This window comes from Orcinus orca, chromosome 3 (assembly GCF_937001465.1).
Source record: "Orcinus orca chromosome 3, mOrcOrc1.1, whole genome shotgun sequence".
NCBI lineage: Eukaryota > Metazoa > Chordata > Mammalia > Artiodactyla > Delphinidae > Orcinus > Orcinus orca.
This window is the reverse complement of record NC_064561.1, coordinates 59,338,433-59,354,860: the sequence shown is the minus strand read 5'-3', so window position 1 is coordinate 59,354,860 and position 16,428 is coordinate 59,338,433. Positions and strand designations below refer to the sequence as shown.

General features: G+C 41.3%; 1 protein-coding gene across 2 annotated transcripts in view; it reads right to left on the bottom strand.

Annotated features, from left to right (window-relative positions):
* PDE6A (phosphodiesterase 6A) overlaps window positions 1-16,428 on the bottom strand; it is a 69,028-nt gene that overhangs the window by 40,037 nt on the left and 12,563 nt on the right. For both annotated transcript variants that reach the window (XM_004280360.3, XM_004280361.2), the window contains 2 exons: window positions 7,512-7,586; window positions 2,504-2,568 (listed from right to left, as the gene is read on the bottom strand). In XM_004280360.3, coding sequence (XP_004280408.1) covers window positions 2,504-2,568; window positions 7,512-7,586 — 140 coding nt within the window. The remainder of the gene's footprint in view (window positions 1-2,503; window positions 2,569-7,511; window positions 7,587-16,428) is intronic.

The window sequence follows — 16,428 nt, the reverse complement described above, 5'->3', positions numbered from 1 at the left end:
TTGTGGCCCGTGGGCTCTAGAGCACAGGTTCAGTATTTGTGCACACAGGCTTAATTGCTCCGCGGCATGTGGGATCTTCCCCGACGAGGGTTCGAACCTGTGTTCCCTGTACTAGCAGGCGGATTCCTAACCACTGCGCCACCAGGGAAGTCCCTCTAATAACGCACCTTGAGACCTATTTTTATCTGATAGTCACATAGTTACATCAGTTTTCTTTTGATTATCATTTGCAAGGCATATCTTTTGTTCATTCTTTTACTTTCATTCTATCTGCATTCTTATCTTTTAGATAGCTCTCTTGTAAATAGGATATATGGTATTTCTTTACGTATATCTCAGAACTCATCAGTTCTTACAAGAACTGGTTGTTTTTTTCTTTTTTTCTTTCTTTTTTTTTTTGGCCGTGCTATGTGGCCTGCAGGATCTTAGCTCCCCTACCAGGGATGGAACCCATGCCCCCTACAGTGGAAGCGTGGAGTCGTAACCACTGGATGGCCAGGGAATTCCCAAGAACCATTTCTTATATGCAACTGAGAAAGATAATATTCTGCCAATTAATCTGTAATGCAGTGCTTTTTGAACTTATAATTATTACTCTATGAATATCAACAGAGCTCTTTTAGCATTTAGGTATAGATTTTTATCATATTTCATACCTTTTTCCTGGCTTTTTGTGCCATTCATTCCGTGCTGCATCATAGTATAATCTCTTTAAGTTACTTCTAAGAATTTATATTAAATTCAATGTGGATACAGCCACACTGTAGAAGGCAGCAAGGTGGATGTTATCAGAGGCTAGAAGGGTGTGATACTTGGTGAGGAGTGGTGAGACATTGGGGAGAACTGTGATCTGTGATAACTCAGCATACAGACAATGAGTTTGATAAACTGGCACCTCTAGAGAAGTGGTTAGAAAACAGAATGGTGGCAGAGTATGCAGTTGACAAGGAAAAAAAAAGAAAAAGAAAAAGACGAGTTTAGGAAAGACTCAGTCTTCATGCAAACAGGACTGAACAGAGAGAACCCAGAAACTCAGGAACCTGAAGCAGCCTCTTATACCCAACCAGTAAAAGATGAACCGGAGAACTGAGTGATCTGAGTGACAGGATTATCAAAATTGTTTGGCAACAGTTGTGGCCTCTCACAACCACTATTTAAGGATTAAGGTGACCTGCTATAAATCCCTTCATTTGGACCAGAAAAGAGACCAAAGGTGAGGCTCTCCCACAGAGTCTGATCACAGCCTCACGGAGTCTGCAGTTCAGTTGGGAAAGAGAGCCAAGCCTCAGACAAAACTGTGGGGTGGCTCTTGGTACCCACAGAGGATTCACATAGGTAACAAGGCAGCTAAGTTTTGGAGAGTGCCCTACTGATCAAAAAGTACAAGCTGATACTAAAAACATTCTTGACTGTTGAAATCTTAAAATGGCCTTTGAGCCTCCACCACCTGCAGGCAGGTCGGAGGCCTCACCCTCTGGGAGTTCTTGCCTTTTCATTATCCTTCTAGGTCATATAAGAAGACATTAGAGACTAAGCTTTCTGGGACTTCCTTGGTGGTCCAGTGGGTAAGACTATGTGCTCCCAATGCAGGGGCCCCGGGTTCGATCCCGGGTCAGGGAACTAGATTCCGCATGCATGCCTCAACTAAGAGTTCGAATGCTGCAGCTAAAGATCCTGCGTGGCACAGCTAAGACCTGCGGCAGCCTAAATAAATAAAAAAATATTTTTTAAAAAAAGAGAGAGAGAATAAGCTTTCCTTGGGGGCTGAGTCACTTTCTTTGCCAACTTTCTGCCTTTGCCTCACCCTCTGCATTAGGCCCCAGATGTGCCTCCATAGAAAATTATTGAAAAGCCGCGATCGGACACCATGGCCTCATTCTATAGAGAGGCCCAAACGGGCCACTTATTTATTTACTTTTTAATATATTTATTTATTTATTTTTGGCTGCTTTGGGTCTTCGTTGCTGTGTTCAGGCTTTCTGTTGTTGCTATGAGCAGGGGCTACTCTTCACTGCGGTGCGCAGGCTTCTCATTGTGTGGCTTCTCTTGCTGCGGGGCACGGGTTCTAGGCATGCAGGCTTTAGCAGTTGTTGGCATGTGGGCTCAATTGTTGTGACTCGTGGGCTCTAGGGCACAGGCTCAGTAGTTGTGGCACACGGGCTTAGTTGCTCCGTGGCATGTGGGATCTTCCCAGACCAGGGCTCAAACCCATGTCCCCTGTACTGGCAGGCGGATCCTTAACCACTGCACCACCAGGGAAGTCCCCAGGCCACTTATTGACACTGGACTTGGGACTTGAACTCACAGCAGCTGAGTCAGAATCCAGCCTCATTTTCCAAACTGCATGGTCTTTCCACCCTTCCACACTGCCTCCTTACTGCTCTCCCTGCCTCGAACAGAGTGTGTGGCCTTCTTGGGTTTGGTTAGTGTCGATCTTGGAATGAGTATCTTCTGGACACTGATAATGTGCCTGCAATTCTACATGTTTTGAGAAGAGACTTACGGGATGACTTTGATGTCTTCTTTGCCATGCAGGATGTAGTCAATGACCTTGTAAAAGTTGATTTCCTAGGCAAAGGAGATAGAGACAGTACTTCAGCAGGAGTGTGTTCTTGAGAAAGGCTTTGTTCTTTACCCTGTGCCCTGTGGTTTTCCAGAAGCACCAGCATGACCTTCTAAGGGCGTGTCCCGGTGCCCCTGGAGCTCACTGTCCTCAGCTGACTCTCAGGGTTCAGTGTGCTCCTCCTTGGAACCAGCCCACGGTGGCCAGGCAGGGGCTGGGATCTGGGGCTGGGAAGAGACATAGGAAGTGTTCCAAGGGAATCTGGGGGTTCAGTACAAGGAAAAAGAGAGAAAGATTGCTGGTGGAGTCTAGTGAGAGAGGGAGGTGGAAGGAGGCTTCTGTCCCATTTAGCATCATCATCAACCCAGCCATCTTCCATGTGGGGTCAGCTCCATGGTCACGGCCGCCTTTCTCCTTCACTCCTCCACTCAGCTGCTCTTTGCTGCGTCAGCTCTTGCAGACTTGCCTTCCCAATCATCCCTCATGCTTCCCAACTCATATTCCACCTCTTCCATCCCTCCCGCCTCCTTACACCATTAAAACCCCCTATTCTCTTAAATTAGACCTGTTCAATTCATGACTTCCTAACATGGGGTTGGATAACGGCAGGTGGTTCCTTTTCCCTAGCTCTCCAGGGAAAAATCCATTACGTTATTGGAATGTGATGGGCAGGTTAGTAATAATCATTTTTCAAGTAAGAAAACTGAGACCCAGAGAGAGGAAAGGACTCATTTATAGTAAGACAGTAAGCCGGGACCAGAACCTTGGCCCCTGACTCCTGTGCTCAGAGCTCTTTCTACTGTCACTTAAGGTTAACAGCTTAAAATAGTGTTTTCCTCTCTGTAGCACTCTCACCTAGAAAGGGGGCTACTCAAAGTGTGGTCCCTGGACTGGTACCAGGCTGCAAACTATTTACTATTCCATGATGAGATAAAAACAGAAATTGACAGTCAGTGTTTAGAAACTTTTACAGCAATTTGACTGAGTTAGGTTAGGTCTGTTGAAACTGATAATTTTAAAAAGAGAAGTTTTGTATGTCTTTTAAAATTTTTACTTTTTGCATAATAGATTTTTATCATATCTTGAAAAGTATCAGTCCAAGATAAATTGGAAATTTAAAAAAAATTGTTCCTCTACTACAGGTTATTTTGAGAAATATTGCCCTAGAGATTTAAATGTTGATACCTGGGCCCCATCAAGGCCTCTTGACTCAGAACCTCCACAAAGGGAAATTCCTCATCTAGTCAAGGGTGTCTAGTTGACGGGCAGTCGTGACCTTCTTCAGGCTCACGAGGGAGAGAGAGGCTCTGCTCCTCAATGCCCACCCTTGGAAGCAGCTACAGTGATTGAACCCTTCTAGAGCAGCTCCCATGGCATCAGCTGCTCCAGGGTAGGTATGAGCTCCCTGCAGTAGGAAGCATCCAAGGGAAGACCAGGTGAACCCCACAGCACGATGAAATGGAGTTAGGGATAGAGCTAAAGTGCAAAGACTCAGGCTCTGGTCTTGGTTCCACTATGTGTCCTTTCTGGGCCTCAGTTTCCCCAGCTGTAAAATCGGTGGTGTTTGTTTGTTGTTGGTGTCAAGTAGCAGAACCCTTTTCCCTAACAAAGCATGGGCCCTAATCCTATAAAGCAGAGGCAAGTAATGCCGCCCTAATGGAAGCAGAGTTGGGTACATGGAGATCCTGCATCTCTCCTGGTTTTCCCTCACTCCCTGTCCTGTCCTCCTCTGCCCCCATTCACCCCTGGCCCAGGCAGCCACTGTGGGAGCCTTGGGTTCTAAAGATAATCTGGGAATTTAAAAAACTGAATTAGGGGATCCCTAAAGCTCCTTCCAGCTATGATTCTAAGACTATGGTTGGAGAATTAGCATAGATAGTCTCTCATAGATTAAAATGCACATATTCTTTGACCCAGTAATTCTACATATGCTAATAAATCCTATCGATATATTCCCAAATGTAGGTAACAGCATTGTTTTCCCCATCTAGGGCTCTCAACCAGACTGCTTTAAAAAGTCTGGAGATAGCTGATATCTATCACTTGGAGATGGTTAAGCACACTGAGTTCCTGCGCATAGTGGATACTTTGCATGTCTCCAGAGCGAATAGCTGTATCTGTGCTGATAGGGAAAGATGACAAAATATACTCAAGTGGGAAAAGTAAGGCACAAAATAGAATCATCACACTTGTCAAGGGTGGTGGTGGTGGAATGTGTGTGTGTGTGTATGTGTGTGTATATATATATATATATATATATATATATATACACACACACACACACACATACACACACACACACACACACACACACACACACATACACACACCCAGGAATGTCCATGGACATTTGGGAAAGGTAGATCGCTCACAGTGGCACAGTGGCTGCCTCAGGGCAGGCTGGATTTCTGTGCTGTGCTCTTTTGTATGGTGTGAGCTGTTCTCTGTGCTCACGTATTACTTTTTCAATAAATATAAATACATTGCGGTAAGAACATTTTAAGACAGTGAGGTCATATCCTATGGGCGGTTCTAGAAATCAAAGGTGGCCCTGTTATCTGCTGGGACTTTGGTAGAGCTGTTTCCCTCTGGGAGGGGGAGATGGCCTTCTTGCTTCAGGGCCATCTGTCCTTGGGCCTGGGCTGTTCACTGCTCTCCCAGGGAAGCTGCTGGCTCCCCGGGCCTGGTAAACTGCCCTACCCAGGGGTCTCCATGAGATTCTTTTAGAAAGGTGAGAAATGGACTTTTTTTCTTTTAAACCCACAGGAGAATCAATTTTGCTTTCACAGAAAGCAACAGAAAGTTCAGTGTGCTTTAGGTAAACAGAACTTTTTCCACACACTGTAGCTCAGCCAAGTTGCTTTCAAGGCCATATTCATGTAGGAATTCACCAACCTTCGGAAAGTCAAAACCAAGCCATCAATGAGTGCCTTTGTCACCTTGCACCTAAGCAGCTGACGCTGTAACACAGGGTCTTTGAAAGAGACACATACAGCGAGAGCCAAATCATCATGCATGGAAATATACCAGTTTTAAAAGAAGTGCTATTTTTTTTTTCCCATGAAGTCTACTTAGCGTTTTTCATAATTAAAAAACACATACAACGCTTTATTTTTAAGAGGAGATGAAGTGAGGTGTAGTTGCATTGGGGGAACTTCAGAACCAAGATTTGGGGAGGTTAATTGGTCAAAATCCAGAGGAAGATTGTATTTCTAATGTGAATGTGGCAGATAAAGTGTGAGAGTGATGTTAGTAGGCAAAAGGATAAGTTAGAGCCTGATAGCTCTCTGGCTGTCCTGGAATTGGAGATGACCTCTGACCTCAGGGCTCAACTCAGAGAGCTGAATATTAAAGCAGCCCGGGAAACTGAAATTAACTGAAGTTGGTGGTGTCTGAAAGCTATGGTGATCTCTATTCTATATAGTTCCTAGAATTCTAAATTTTAGGAACAAGTCCAGCTCATATGTGAATTAGATGAAAATCTCAGTAGTAACATCTCAGCTATGCCAACACAAAAAGCTGTACTTAAAAAGGAAAAACGTCCCCAAATAGTTTTCTGACAGCAGCACATGATGTAAGCCTTGAAGACTCAGTCTTCCCAAATGAAATCATGCAGTTGTGTGGGCAAAAGAGTAGTTTGAAACTGGACAGTGCCAGGTTATAAAGGTCATTTTGGGTAAAGCAGAACAGACAGTTTAGATTCCAAGGTTGAAATCTTTTCTGGTGTGTATACGAAGCTCACAGGCCAGGGTGTTAATTCTAAATCCCTAGACTTTGAATTAAGATTAAATAAAGTCTGTCTCACACACACACACACACACACACACACACACACACACACACACACACACACACACACACACACGGACAGACACATACACACGCTGTCCTTTATCTTTATTTTGGGTAGGGTTAGTGTTGGCTGGGGGGAATCAGGCCTCCTAGCAGAATTTGACATACCATTTCAGACAGGCTGGAAGGTTTTGTGGAAAGAACGCTGGACTAAAACTCAATTCAGGACACGACTCTGCTGCTTACCTATTGTATGTGGCCTCAGCTAAAGTCATTCTGTCATTCTACAGGTTCTATAGGCCATTTGAGTGCCGGGTCTGTTTACCCTGCTGCATCTTTACATCCCCACACATTTCATTTCAGCTTCTCTAAAGTGTTTGTGCCTCATCTTTAAAATGTAGCAATAGTAGGAAACCAGAGGTCACAAACTGAAGTGCCAAGAGAGACCTGATAGAAACATAAATGAGAGGAGGAGGCCAGGGGTGTACAAGAGGGAGTCGGGGGCACTGTGCAAACTAGAGAGTTCAGGCCACACGTTGCAAGGAGGCGGCCGCTACTCAGCTCCAATCAAGTTTACCCTGCAGGACTGTGGGTCCAGTTTTGACTGATCTGCCACCTTTTGAAAAGAAACTGAGAATCTAGATGTTTATCAGAAATACCTTGATTTTTAAGTGCTAAGTTGCCAATTCAAAACTGTTTTAAAGTGAAAACAAAGAAAAACTAAAAAAACGTATGTAGCCAAACACATTTACCTATTGGCTGGAATTGACCTTCTGGCTATCAATTTGTACATTTTAGATTAGATTTTAAGGTTATTTGTAGCTTTAATTGTCTACAGTTTTCCTGCTGGGTGGATCCTTGAGCAGGTTGCTTGATCTTTCTGGAGTTCTTTCCTCATCTATGGAATGAGAATATTTATTCCTCCTTTGTCAGTCCCACCGGGTTATTGTGAAACTCCAGTGAGATATTAAAATACCTTGCAAATTACAGGGCTTGAGCAATTGTGAGGAGTTATCATAATTTCAAGGGAGACAACCCAACCCAGAGAAGATAAATACTGAAGTGGTAAAGACACTTCAGCAGGGCCTACAGTGCCTTACTCGTTTGCATTTCATTAAACATTTGATCATATTGGACGGGCTAGAGAGAGACCTACCCTTCCATCTGGAGTCCTGGGACCAGAGTAGGGTGGAGCCTCACCCATCAGGACTGGCCACACGTCAAAAAATTCCTAGGAATGAGAAAAACAATAATTATGTGTCTTGAAAGTAGATCAGAAAAAGATTAAGAAAAGAAGACTACCTGTATGAGTCATCTATCACTGAAATCTGGAAGATGGGCAGAGCTCAGTGAAACCAAAGGTTGGAAGGGCTACAAGATTCACTAGAGTTGGAGAATGTCAGTCATGTCTGTGCTTTGAGATGTATCAATATCATCAGAACTGGATCTGTCTAGGGACTTCCCTGGTGGTGCAGTGGTTAAGAATCCGCCTGCCAATGCAGGGGACACGGGTTCGATCCCTGGTCTGGGAAGATCCCACATGCCGTGGAGCAACTAAGCCCCTGCACCAGAACTACTGAGCCTGCGCTCTAGAGCCCGCGAGCCACAACTACTGAAGCCCATGCGCCTACAGCCCGTGCTCCACAACAAGAGAAGCCACTGCGATGAGAAGCCAACGCACTGCAGCAAAGAGTAGCCCCCACTCGCTGCAACTAGAGAAGGCCTGCACGCAGCAACAAAGATCTCACACAGCCAAAAAATAAATAAAAAATTAAAAAAAAAAAAGAACTGGATCTATCTAATCAATAACCAAGAAGTGGGAGTTAGGTTGGAGCACCCTCATACTCCCTGTGCTGTGGGACATGAGAGGGAAAATGGGGACTCTATGGCTAAGAAATTTACCTTAAGTATTAATACATACTAAACATGTGAGCAAACAGCTGCAACAATGTTTCTTGCAGAATCATTTACAGCAGTGAAAAATCAGAAAAAACCTAAGTGTCCAATAGGAGGGGACTTATTAAATCAATTATGGTACGTCTAGTAACAGTGATGTTACTGTTGTGTAGGTGTTGATTAAAAAGATGTCCATGATACACTGATGAGTAAAAAATGTGAGGTGACAAAAATAGATAAATCATGTGACCCCAGTGTTTATATAGAACATGCTGTCAAAGTATTCACAACAAAGCATTAACAACTGGTTTTCTCTGGGGGATTGGAATGAGATTATACTTTATTTAGCAATTATTCCCTAATAAAATTTATGGCTTTTGTAATAGGGAAAAAAATTTTTTTCCAGATAAGAAAGAAAGGACAAACAATGGTGCCAAATATGGATGGATAGACCCATATCTGGGCTCCAATAGGAAAGGATGACACCTGTAAGACAACTAGCAAAGACAGGGGCAGAGAGAGGAGAGAAGAGCGTTGGCAAAGGCTCTGCATGGTCACACAGCCCCAGGAGAAGAAACTGGGAAGCCATGCAGGCACTCCCTTGCTATTTCTCCGCTGGTTTTCCTACCACACACACAGCTGCACAGCTTGTGTTGGGTCAAATCTGGGCCTGGCGGAGGAGGCCTCTGTCCTCCAGTGCCTCTCTGTTCATTTATCTGCTGGTATTTAGGGACCATGATCCATTAGCTCTGGGTTATTGTGGGCAGGATGCTTCTTGACCTCTCTCTCTTGTTTGAACATGTTTGTCATGGTGGTTTGTTCTAATATCATCCAGGGGGCAAGCAGAAGGGACTCCACATGAAATTCAGATTTCACATCCTCACCCTTCTGCCCAGTTGGGCTCTTCTCTTGGCTACCAACAACACGAAGCAATTCAATTCTGGGTGAAAATGTGAACTGGAGACTTACCTAAGCTCCACAACATGCTTGCTGTTAGATAGAGAGAGATGGACAAGGCACAGTTTATGCCCTGGAGGAATCTGCTATGTCATGGAGGAGAGAATTAAGCCCTCAAGTAACTTTAGTAAGGTAGATGGGGTAAGAACCAAAACAGTAATAAAAGGAGAACACAAATGTTAGAGGAGACCAGAAGAAGGACATGGGGCTGACACTGTCAAAGTCAAACTGAGTGATTCTGAAGATTGTCCCAAGGAGAAGCAGATGTTATCAACAAAGGGTTGGGTGGAATATGGGGCATGTTTATGCTTGCCTTCCTCTGTCTCAATCTCTCTCTCTCTTTTTTATTTCTAAACAGCTTTTTTGAGATATAATTCATATACCATATGATCCACCCAGGTTAAGTGTACAATTCAGTGACCTTTATTGACTTTTTTCATAATGTCAATACTTCAGGTAAGAGCTTAGCTACCTGGGGTGGGGTGGTGTCGGGGGAGGTGGAGAAGCCTAGGTTCTTAGAGTGATTATAGGCAGCCCACCCCACTTCTCATTGCTAGATTGTTCCATCTATTGGGGATGACTAAGTCAGGATATTCTTGCTTAAATGTAACTTTCCCTTTTGAGGGGGAGTTCAAAAGAAACAGAGGGCAGAACACTGCAGCTCAGAGCTGTGTTCAGATCTTTAAGGTTCAAACTGAACACCTTAAAATGGTGCTCAGTTTGCACCTCCAAATTTCTTTTGAATTTAACTACTCAGAAATTCTTTTGATTAAAAAAAAGAACCATTCATTTGTATGAATTCATTTGCTACTTCCTGAAGGAGTATAAAAGTGCTTATTGCTGGATTTAGCCGTATTTGGCAAAATACTTGATTCAAGAATTTACAAGAATCAAATGGACAGTTGGACTAGTACCAGAGGTTCCCTAAAATCAGTATATGGCCCAACTGCACCAGAATCACTTAGGGAGCTATTTTAAAGGCAAAAATCAGAATAATAAACCCATGAGTATATGGAAATCTGTTATATGGTAAAATGGCATATCAAAATGGTGGCATTTCAAAACAGTGGAGAAAGGGTAGATTGTTCTTTAAATGGGGAATTATGAGGGGGGCACAAAATTTATCCCTACCTTATACCATAACATACTGATAATTTCAAAAGATGAGTGAAAGATGAAGATATATTAATCAAAACACATCAGATTATTTCAGACTATAATATTAAGGTTGAGGAAGTCTTTTTTAAACAAAATTCAAAATGTAGAAGCCATAAAAGAAAATTTAAATCTTCTGTATGATGAAAGATGTCATAAACAAAGTTAAAATGTAATCCATAGAAAGGGAAAATATGGTTGCAGCCTATGTGACAGAGATATAGTCTATATCATGGATAAAGCACTCCTATATTTTAATAAGAAATAGACAAAGAATTCAATTTTAAAGGTGGAAAATGGGCATATATTGCCCAGAAAAATCTGGGTAATATATGGAAGAAAAAAAGTTAACTCACAAATAAACATATAAGTGTATTTACCCTCACTTGGTAATCAGTGAAAAAACAATTAGAAAAAACCAAATAACATTTTTTGCCCATTTAAGTAGGAAAAATAAAAAGATTTATGATATACAGAATTGGCAGGAGTTTGGAGAAATGGAATTCTCATGCAGTGCGAGTGAGAGTATAAAATGATTTAGCCTTTAGAGGGAAAATTTTGGGAAAGCAAAATAAAAATTTTTTCTTAGTAATGTACTTCCACAGCTTTGTCCTATAGATAGTCTCTGTCAAGTGTGCAGGAATTTAACTCCAAGGTTGTTCATTATAGCATTGTCTTTAATTGCAAGACTATTTAGAAATGATTTAAATGCCCAGAAATAAGGGAAAGGATAAATTAATTATGGTATATCCATACTATTTAGAAGAATGAGGTAAGTCTATGTGGACTAAAGAACAAAGAAAGAGGATTTCTACTCCTATTAATGGTGGCCAGTTTGTTTCAGACCAGTCCTCCAACTGAGAATTATTATGAAATCTGGACTGTATATGTGTATGTGTGCATATGTGTATATAAACATTTGTTTGAAGGAATCATAGAGCTAGCAAGGCAGCAAGGACTTGATGGGCCAAGATCCCACAGAGAAGGGAAGCCCAGAGATGTGAGCCTAATGTCTGATTCAGCTTTTCCTCTTGATCGCCTTGCTGATACCAAAGATGCTGTGGAGCAGCTGGGAAGCTGCACAGACTTACTGGGCTAGTAGGATAAAACTGGAATTCAGGGCCTGCCAAGGAGGAGGAACCCTTGAAATCAACCCAGGTTTCAGCTGGCCCTTCTTAAAGGTTTATACCCTAGGAGTAAAAGTGAATCAGAAACAGAACATCCCTTGCAAAAACTGAAGACCAGCTTCAAATCAGCTCAATCCCTGATTGGATTCAGATGCTCTGCCTTTATCTCAACCGCTAGCCAGAAGTAACATAAATCCCCTTTGGAGGAACATAACATTGCCCAGAGTTTCAAATCATCTCTAAAATGTTTTATACATGTCTCTAATGTTCAAACAAAAATAAATAGTCATGTACAAGATAAGGATTAACTGAAAATCAAGAGATAAAACAGACTATAGAAAGACAGCCATAGAATATATCTACAGATATTATAGCTCTCAGACCCAGACTCTAAAATAACTGATTATGTCCAAGAAATCAAATACAGAATAGAGAATTTTAGAAGAGCACTGGAAACCTCAAGAAAGATGAAATGGAAATTCTAAAATTGAAAAATACCTGAAATTAAGAACTCAATAGATAGTTTTAACAGCCAATTAGACACAACTGAAGATTCATGGATAGATCAGAAGAAATATTCAAACTAAAAAACAAAAATATAAAAGGGCGGGAAATACAGAAAGGAGTGTAAGAGACATAAAACATGATGAAAAACTCTAGTATATAATGACAAACTTAGAGGTCTTTTACCACTGCATATCAAGATATTTTATAGAGGTACTATAATTAACACAGTATGGTATTGCAGAAGAATAGATAAATATGCCAAGGGAACAAAATAGTCCAGAAACAGACCCAATATATGGACACTTGATTGATGATAGAGGTATGATAGAGAAAGATGGTCTTTTCAGTAGAACAGTGTGGGAGAAGTCTTTTCAAGTACTGGTCAATTGGATATCTGTATGGGAAAAATTAATATTGATACTACTTCATGCTATACATTTTAGAAATGTCAGGTAGATTGTAGAGCTGTATGTGAAAGTTCAAACAATAAGGCTTTTAGAAGTTAACATAGGTGAATATCTTTATCACCTTGGGGCCAGGAAAGATTTCTTAAATAGGGCATAAAAACCAATAACCATAAAGGAAAAGATTGATAAATTAGGCTACATTATAATTTAAAACTTACATTTATCAAAACATAAGATAATGAGAGCACAGTATGAGAGAAGATATTTGCAATGTTGCATTCAACAGAGGACCCATATCCAGAATTTGTTAAGAACTCTGACAAATAAGTAAGATAAAAACATACAATAGAATGAAAAAAATGGGGAAAAGACTTGAACAGGCACTTCACAAAAGATATCCAAATGGTCAATAAACATAAAGCTTCCTGGTCATTAGGTGACACATGTTGATACCCAAAGAGATAACACTACACACCCACCAAAATGGCTAAATTAGTAAGATGGCAATACCAAGTATTAGGACACCCCCTACATTGCTGGTGGGAGGATAAAATGGTACAATAATTTTGAAAATCAGATTGGCAATATCAAAACTATTACCCAGAAGAGTAATACTAAAGGTAATTCTTATCTTTAACAATTGTGAATCACTATATTGTACACCAGTAACTTATATAATATTGTACATCAACTGTACTTCAATTAAAAAAAAAGCTAGGGACTTCCCTGGTGGTCCAGTGGTTGACAATCTGCCTTCCAATGCAGGGGACGCAGGTTCGATCCCTGGTCAGGGAACTGAGATCCCCCATGCCACGGAGCAACTAAGCCTGTGTGCTACAGCTACTGAGACCGCGCACCTCAACTAGAGAGCCTGTGCGTCGCAAACTACCAAGCCCATGTGCTCTGACGCCCATGCACCACAACTAGAGAGAAGCCCGTGCACCACAAGGAAAGATCCTGCATGCTGCAACTAAGACCCGACGTGGCCATGAATAAATAAATACTAAAAAAAAAAAAATTACCCAGAATTTCTACTCCCAGGGAAATGGGTACACCTGTGTACCAAAAAATATGTACTAGAGTGTTCATAATAGCAATATTCATAAAAGTCCACACCTGGAAATGCAAATGTCCATCAACAGTAGAATAAATAAATACTTTGCAGATTATTCATATAATGGAATATTCCACAAGAATGAAAATTAATGAACTAATGCTATGAGGAGCAATCAGAATGAATCTTACAACCCAAAGGTTGATCAAAAGAAGCCAGACGCAAAAGAGTATGTATTTATATGACTCCATTTATATGAACTTCAAAGATAGGCAAAACTAACATGGCTTTAAAGGTCAGATAGTGGCTACCTTTAGGGAGGAAGGGGTGGGAGTTACTGGAAAGGGGCAAGAAAGGGGCCAGTTATGTTCTATTTCTTCATCTTGGTGGTAGTTAAGTGGGATGTTCATTCTGTGGTAATTCATCGAACTATTCTGTAATTAGCGCTCTTTTCTGTGTGTATGTTATGTGTATGTATGTTGTCTTAAAAGAATCCACATGTACTGATAAAAATTATGTTCACAGAACATTATGTAAAAAAGGCAGACTATTGTGTAACCCAGCAATGTTTATTTATTTCATTTTACTTTATTTTTTTAATTGGGTTATCTTTTTATTGTTGAGTTGTAGGAAGTTTTTTATTTTTTCCCTTCATGAGCAAAGCATCAAACTTAAAAAAGAATTGAAGTATAGTGGATTTACAATTTTGTGTTAGTTTCAGGTGTGCAGCAAAGTGATTGTTATATATATATATTTTTCCATTATAGGTTATCACAAGATATTGAGTATAGTTCCCTGTGCTATACAGTAAATCCTTGTTGCTTATCTATTTTACGTATAGTAATTCGTATCTGTTAATCCCATACTCCTAATTTTTTTTTAACTTTTTATTTTATATTATAGCCGGTTAACAATGTTGTGATAGTTTCAGGTGCACAGCAGAGTGACTCAGCTAGGCTGCCACATAACGTTGAGCAGAGTTCCCTGTGCTATACAGTAGGTCCTTGTTGGTTATACATTTTATTTTATTTTATTTATTTTTTAAAATTTTATTTTGGCTGCGCTGGCTCTTCCTTGCGGCATGTGGGCTCTTTGTTGTGGTACACGGGCTTCTCTCTGGTTGTGGCACAGAGCGCGCAGGCTCAGTATTTGCAGCGCGTAGGCTTAGTTGCCCCGCTGCATATGGGATTAGTTCCCAGACCAGAGATTGAAACTGCATCCCTCTACAGCCACCTCTTACACCTCAGCTTCAGCTTCTCCTTCTTGGGCAAAACAGCCTTGGCCTCGGCACCTCTCCTGATGGAGGTGATGCCCCTTGCGTCCATGCCCATCTTCAGCACCAAGGCACTGGGGTCTTTCGTGGTCCCAGCAAAGACATTGGCATTGATGCTACTCCGTCCCCCCGACTCCACCAGCCGAGGCTTGCAGAGGGGCTGCCTCCCATGTGGGGGGCCTGGGGCCGGGCGTGGCCTCCACTGTGGACCTCACGGTAGCCTGGTGCACACAGGCCCGCAGGCCCCTCACTTTCCCCATGTCCCCGGCAGAGACCTACCTGGTTATCCATTTTAAAGACAGCAGTGTGTACACGTCTATCTCAAACTCCCTAACTATCCCTTCTCCCCACCCTTCCCCCTTGGTAACCATAAGTTCGTTCTCTAAGTCTGTCCATACTCCTAATTTTAAGAGTTCTTTTTATATTCTACATACTAGACCTTTATCAGACATACGATTTGCAAATATTTTCTCCTATTCTATGGATTGTCTTTTCACTTTCTTCATTAGTGTCCTTTCAAGCACAAATGTTTTAAATTTCGATGGAGCCCAATTTATCTAGTTTTCCTTTGGTTACTAGTGCTTTTGATGTCATATCGAAGAAACTGTTGCCTAATCCAAGGCCACAAAGATTTACATCTATGTTTTCTTCTAAGAGATTTTATAGTTTAAGGTTTGTGCTCCATTTTGAATTAATTTTTGTATATGATGTGAAGTAGGACCCCAAATTCATTCTTTAGCATGTGGATATCCAGCTGTTCCAGCACCATTTGTTAAAAGGACTATTCTTTCCCCTTTGAATGGTCTTGCCACCCTTGTTGAAAATCAATTGACCATGGTTTTTATATGTGACCAGGGTTTTACTTTGCTAGTATTTTGTTGAAGATTTTTTGCATCTGTATTCTGTAGGGTTTTTGGTCTGTAGGGTTTTTTCTTGTGATATCTTTGGTGTCAGGGTAATACTGGCCTCATAGAATGAGTAGGGAAATGTTCCATCCTCTTTTATTTTTGTAAGAGTTTGTGAAGGATTGGCATTAGTTTTTCTTTGAATATTTGGTGGAATTCATCCGTGAAAATATGTGGCTGTGGGTTTTTCTTTGTAGGAAGTTTTTTTAAATTACTAACTCGATCTCTTTATTTGTTATAGGTCTAGTTAGATTTTCTATTTCTTTTTTTAATTTAATTTTTATTTTCTATTGGAGTATAGTTGATTTACAATGTTGTATTAATTTCAGGTATACAGCTAAGTGATTCCATTATTTATATACATATATCCATTCTTTTTCAGATTCTTTTCCCATATAGGTTATTACAGAATATTGAGTAGATTTCCCTGTGCTACAGGTCCTTGTTGATTATCTATTTTATATATAGTAGTGTGTATATGTTAATTCCAAACTCCTAATTTATCCCTCCTCTCCACATTTCCCCTTTGGTAACCATAAGTTTGTTTTTTTGTTGTTTTTTTAAAATTTATTTATTTATGCCTGTGTTGGGTCTTCATTTCTGTGCGAGGGCTTTCTCTAGTTGTGGCAAGCGGGGGCCACTCTTCATCGCGGTGCACGGGCCTCTCACTATCGCGGCCTCTCTTGTTGCGGAGCACAGGCTCCAGATGTGCAGGCTCAGTAATTGTGGCTCACGGGCCCAGTTGCTCCACGGCACGTGGGATCTTCCCAGACCAGGGCTCGAACCCCTGTC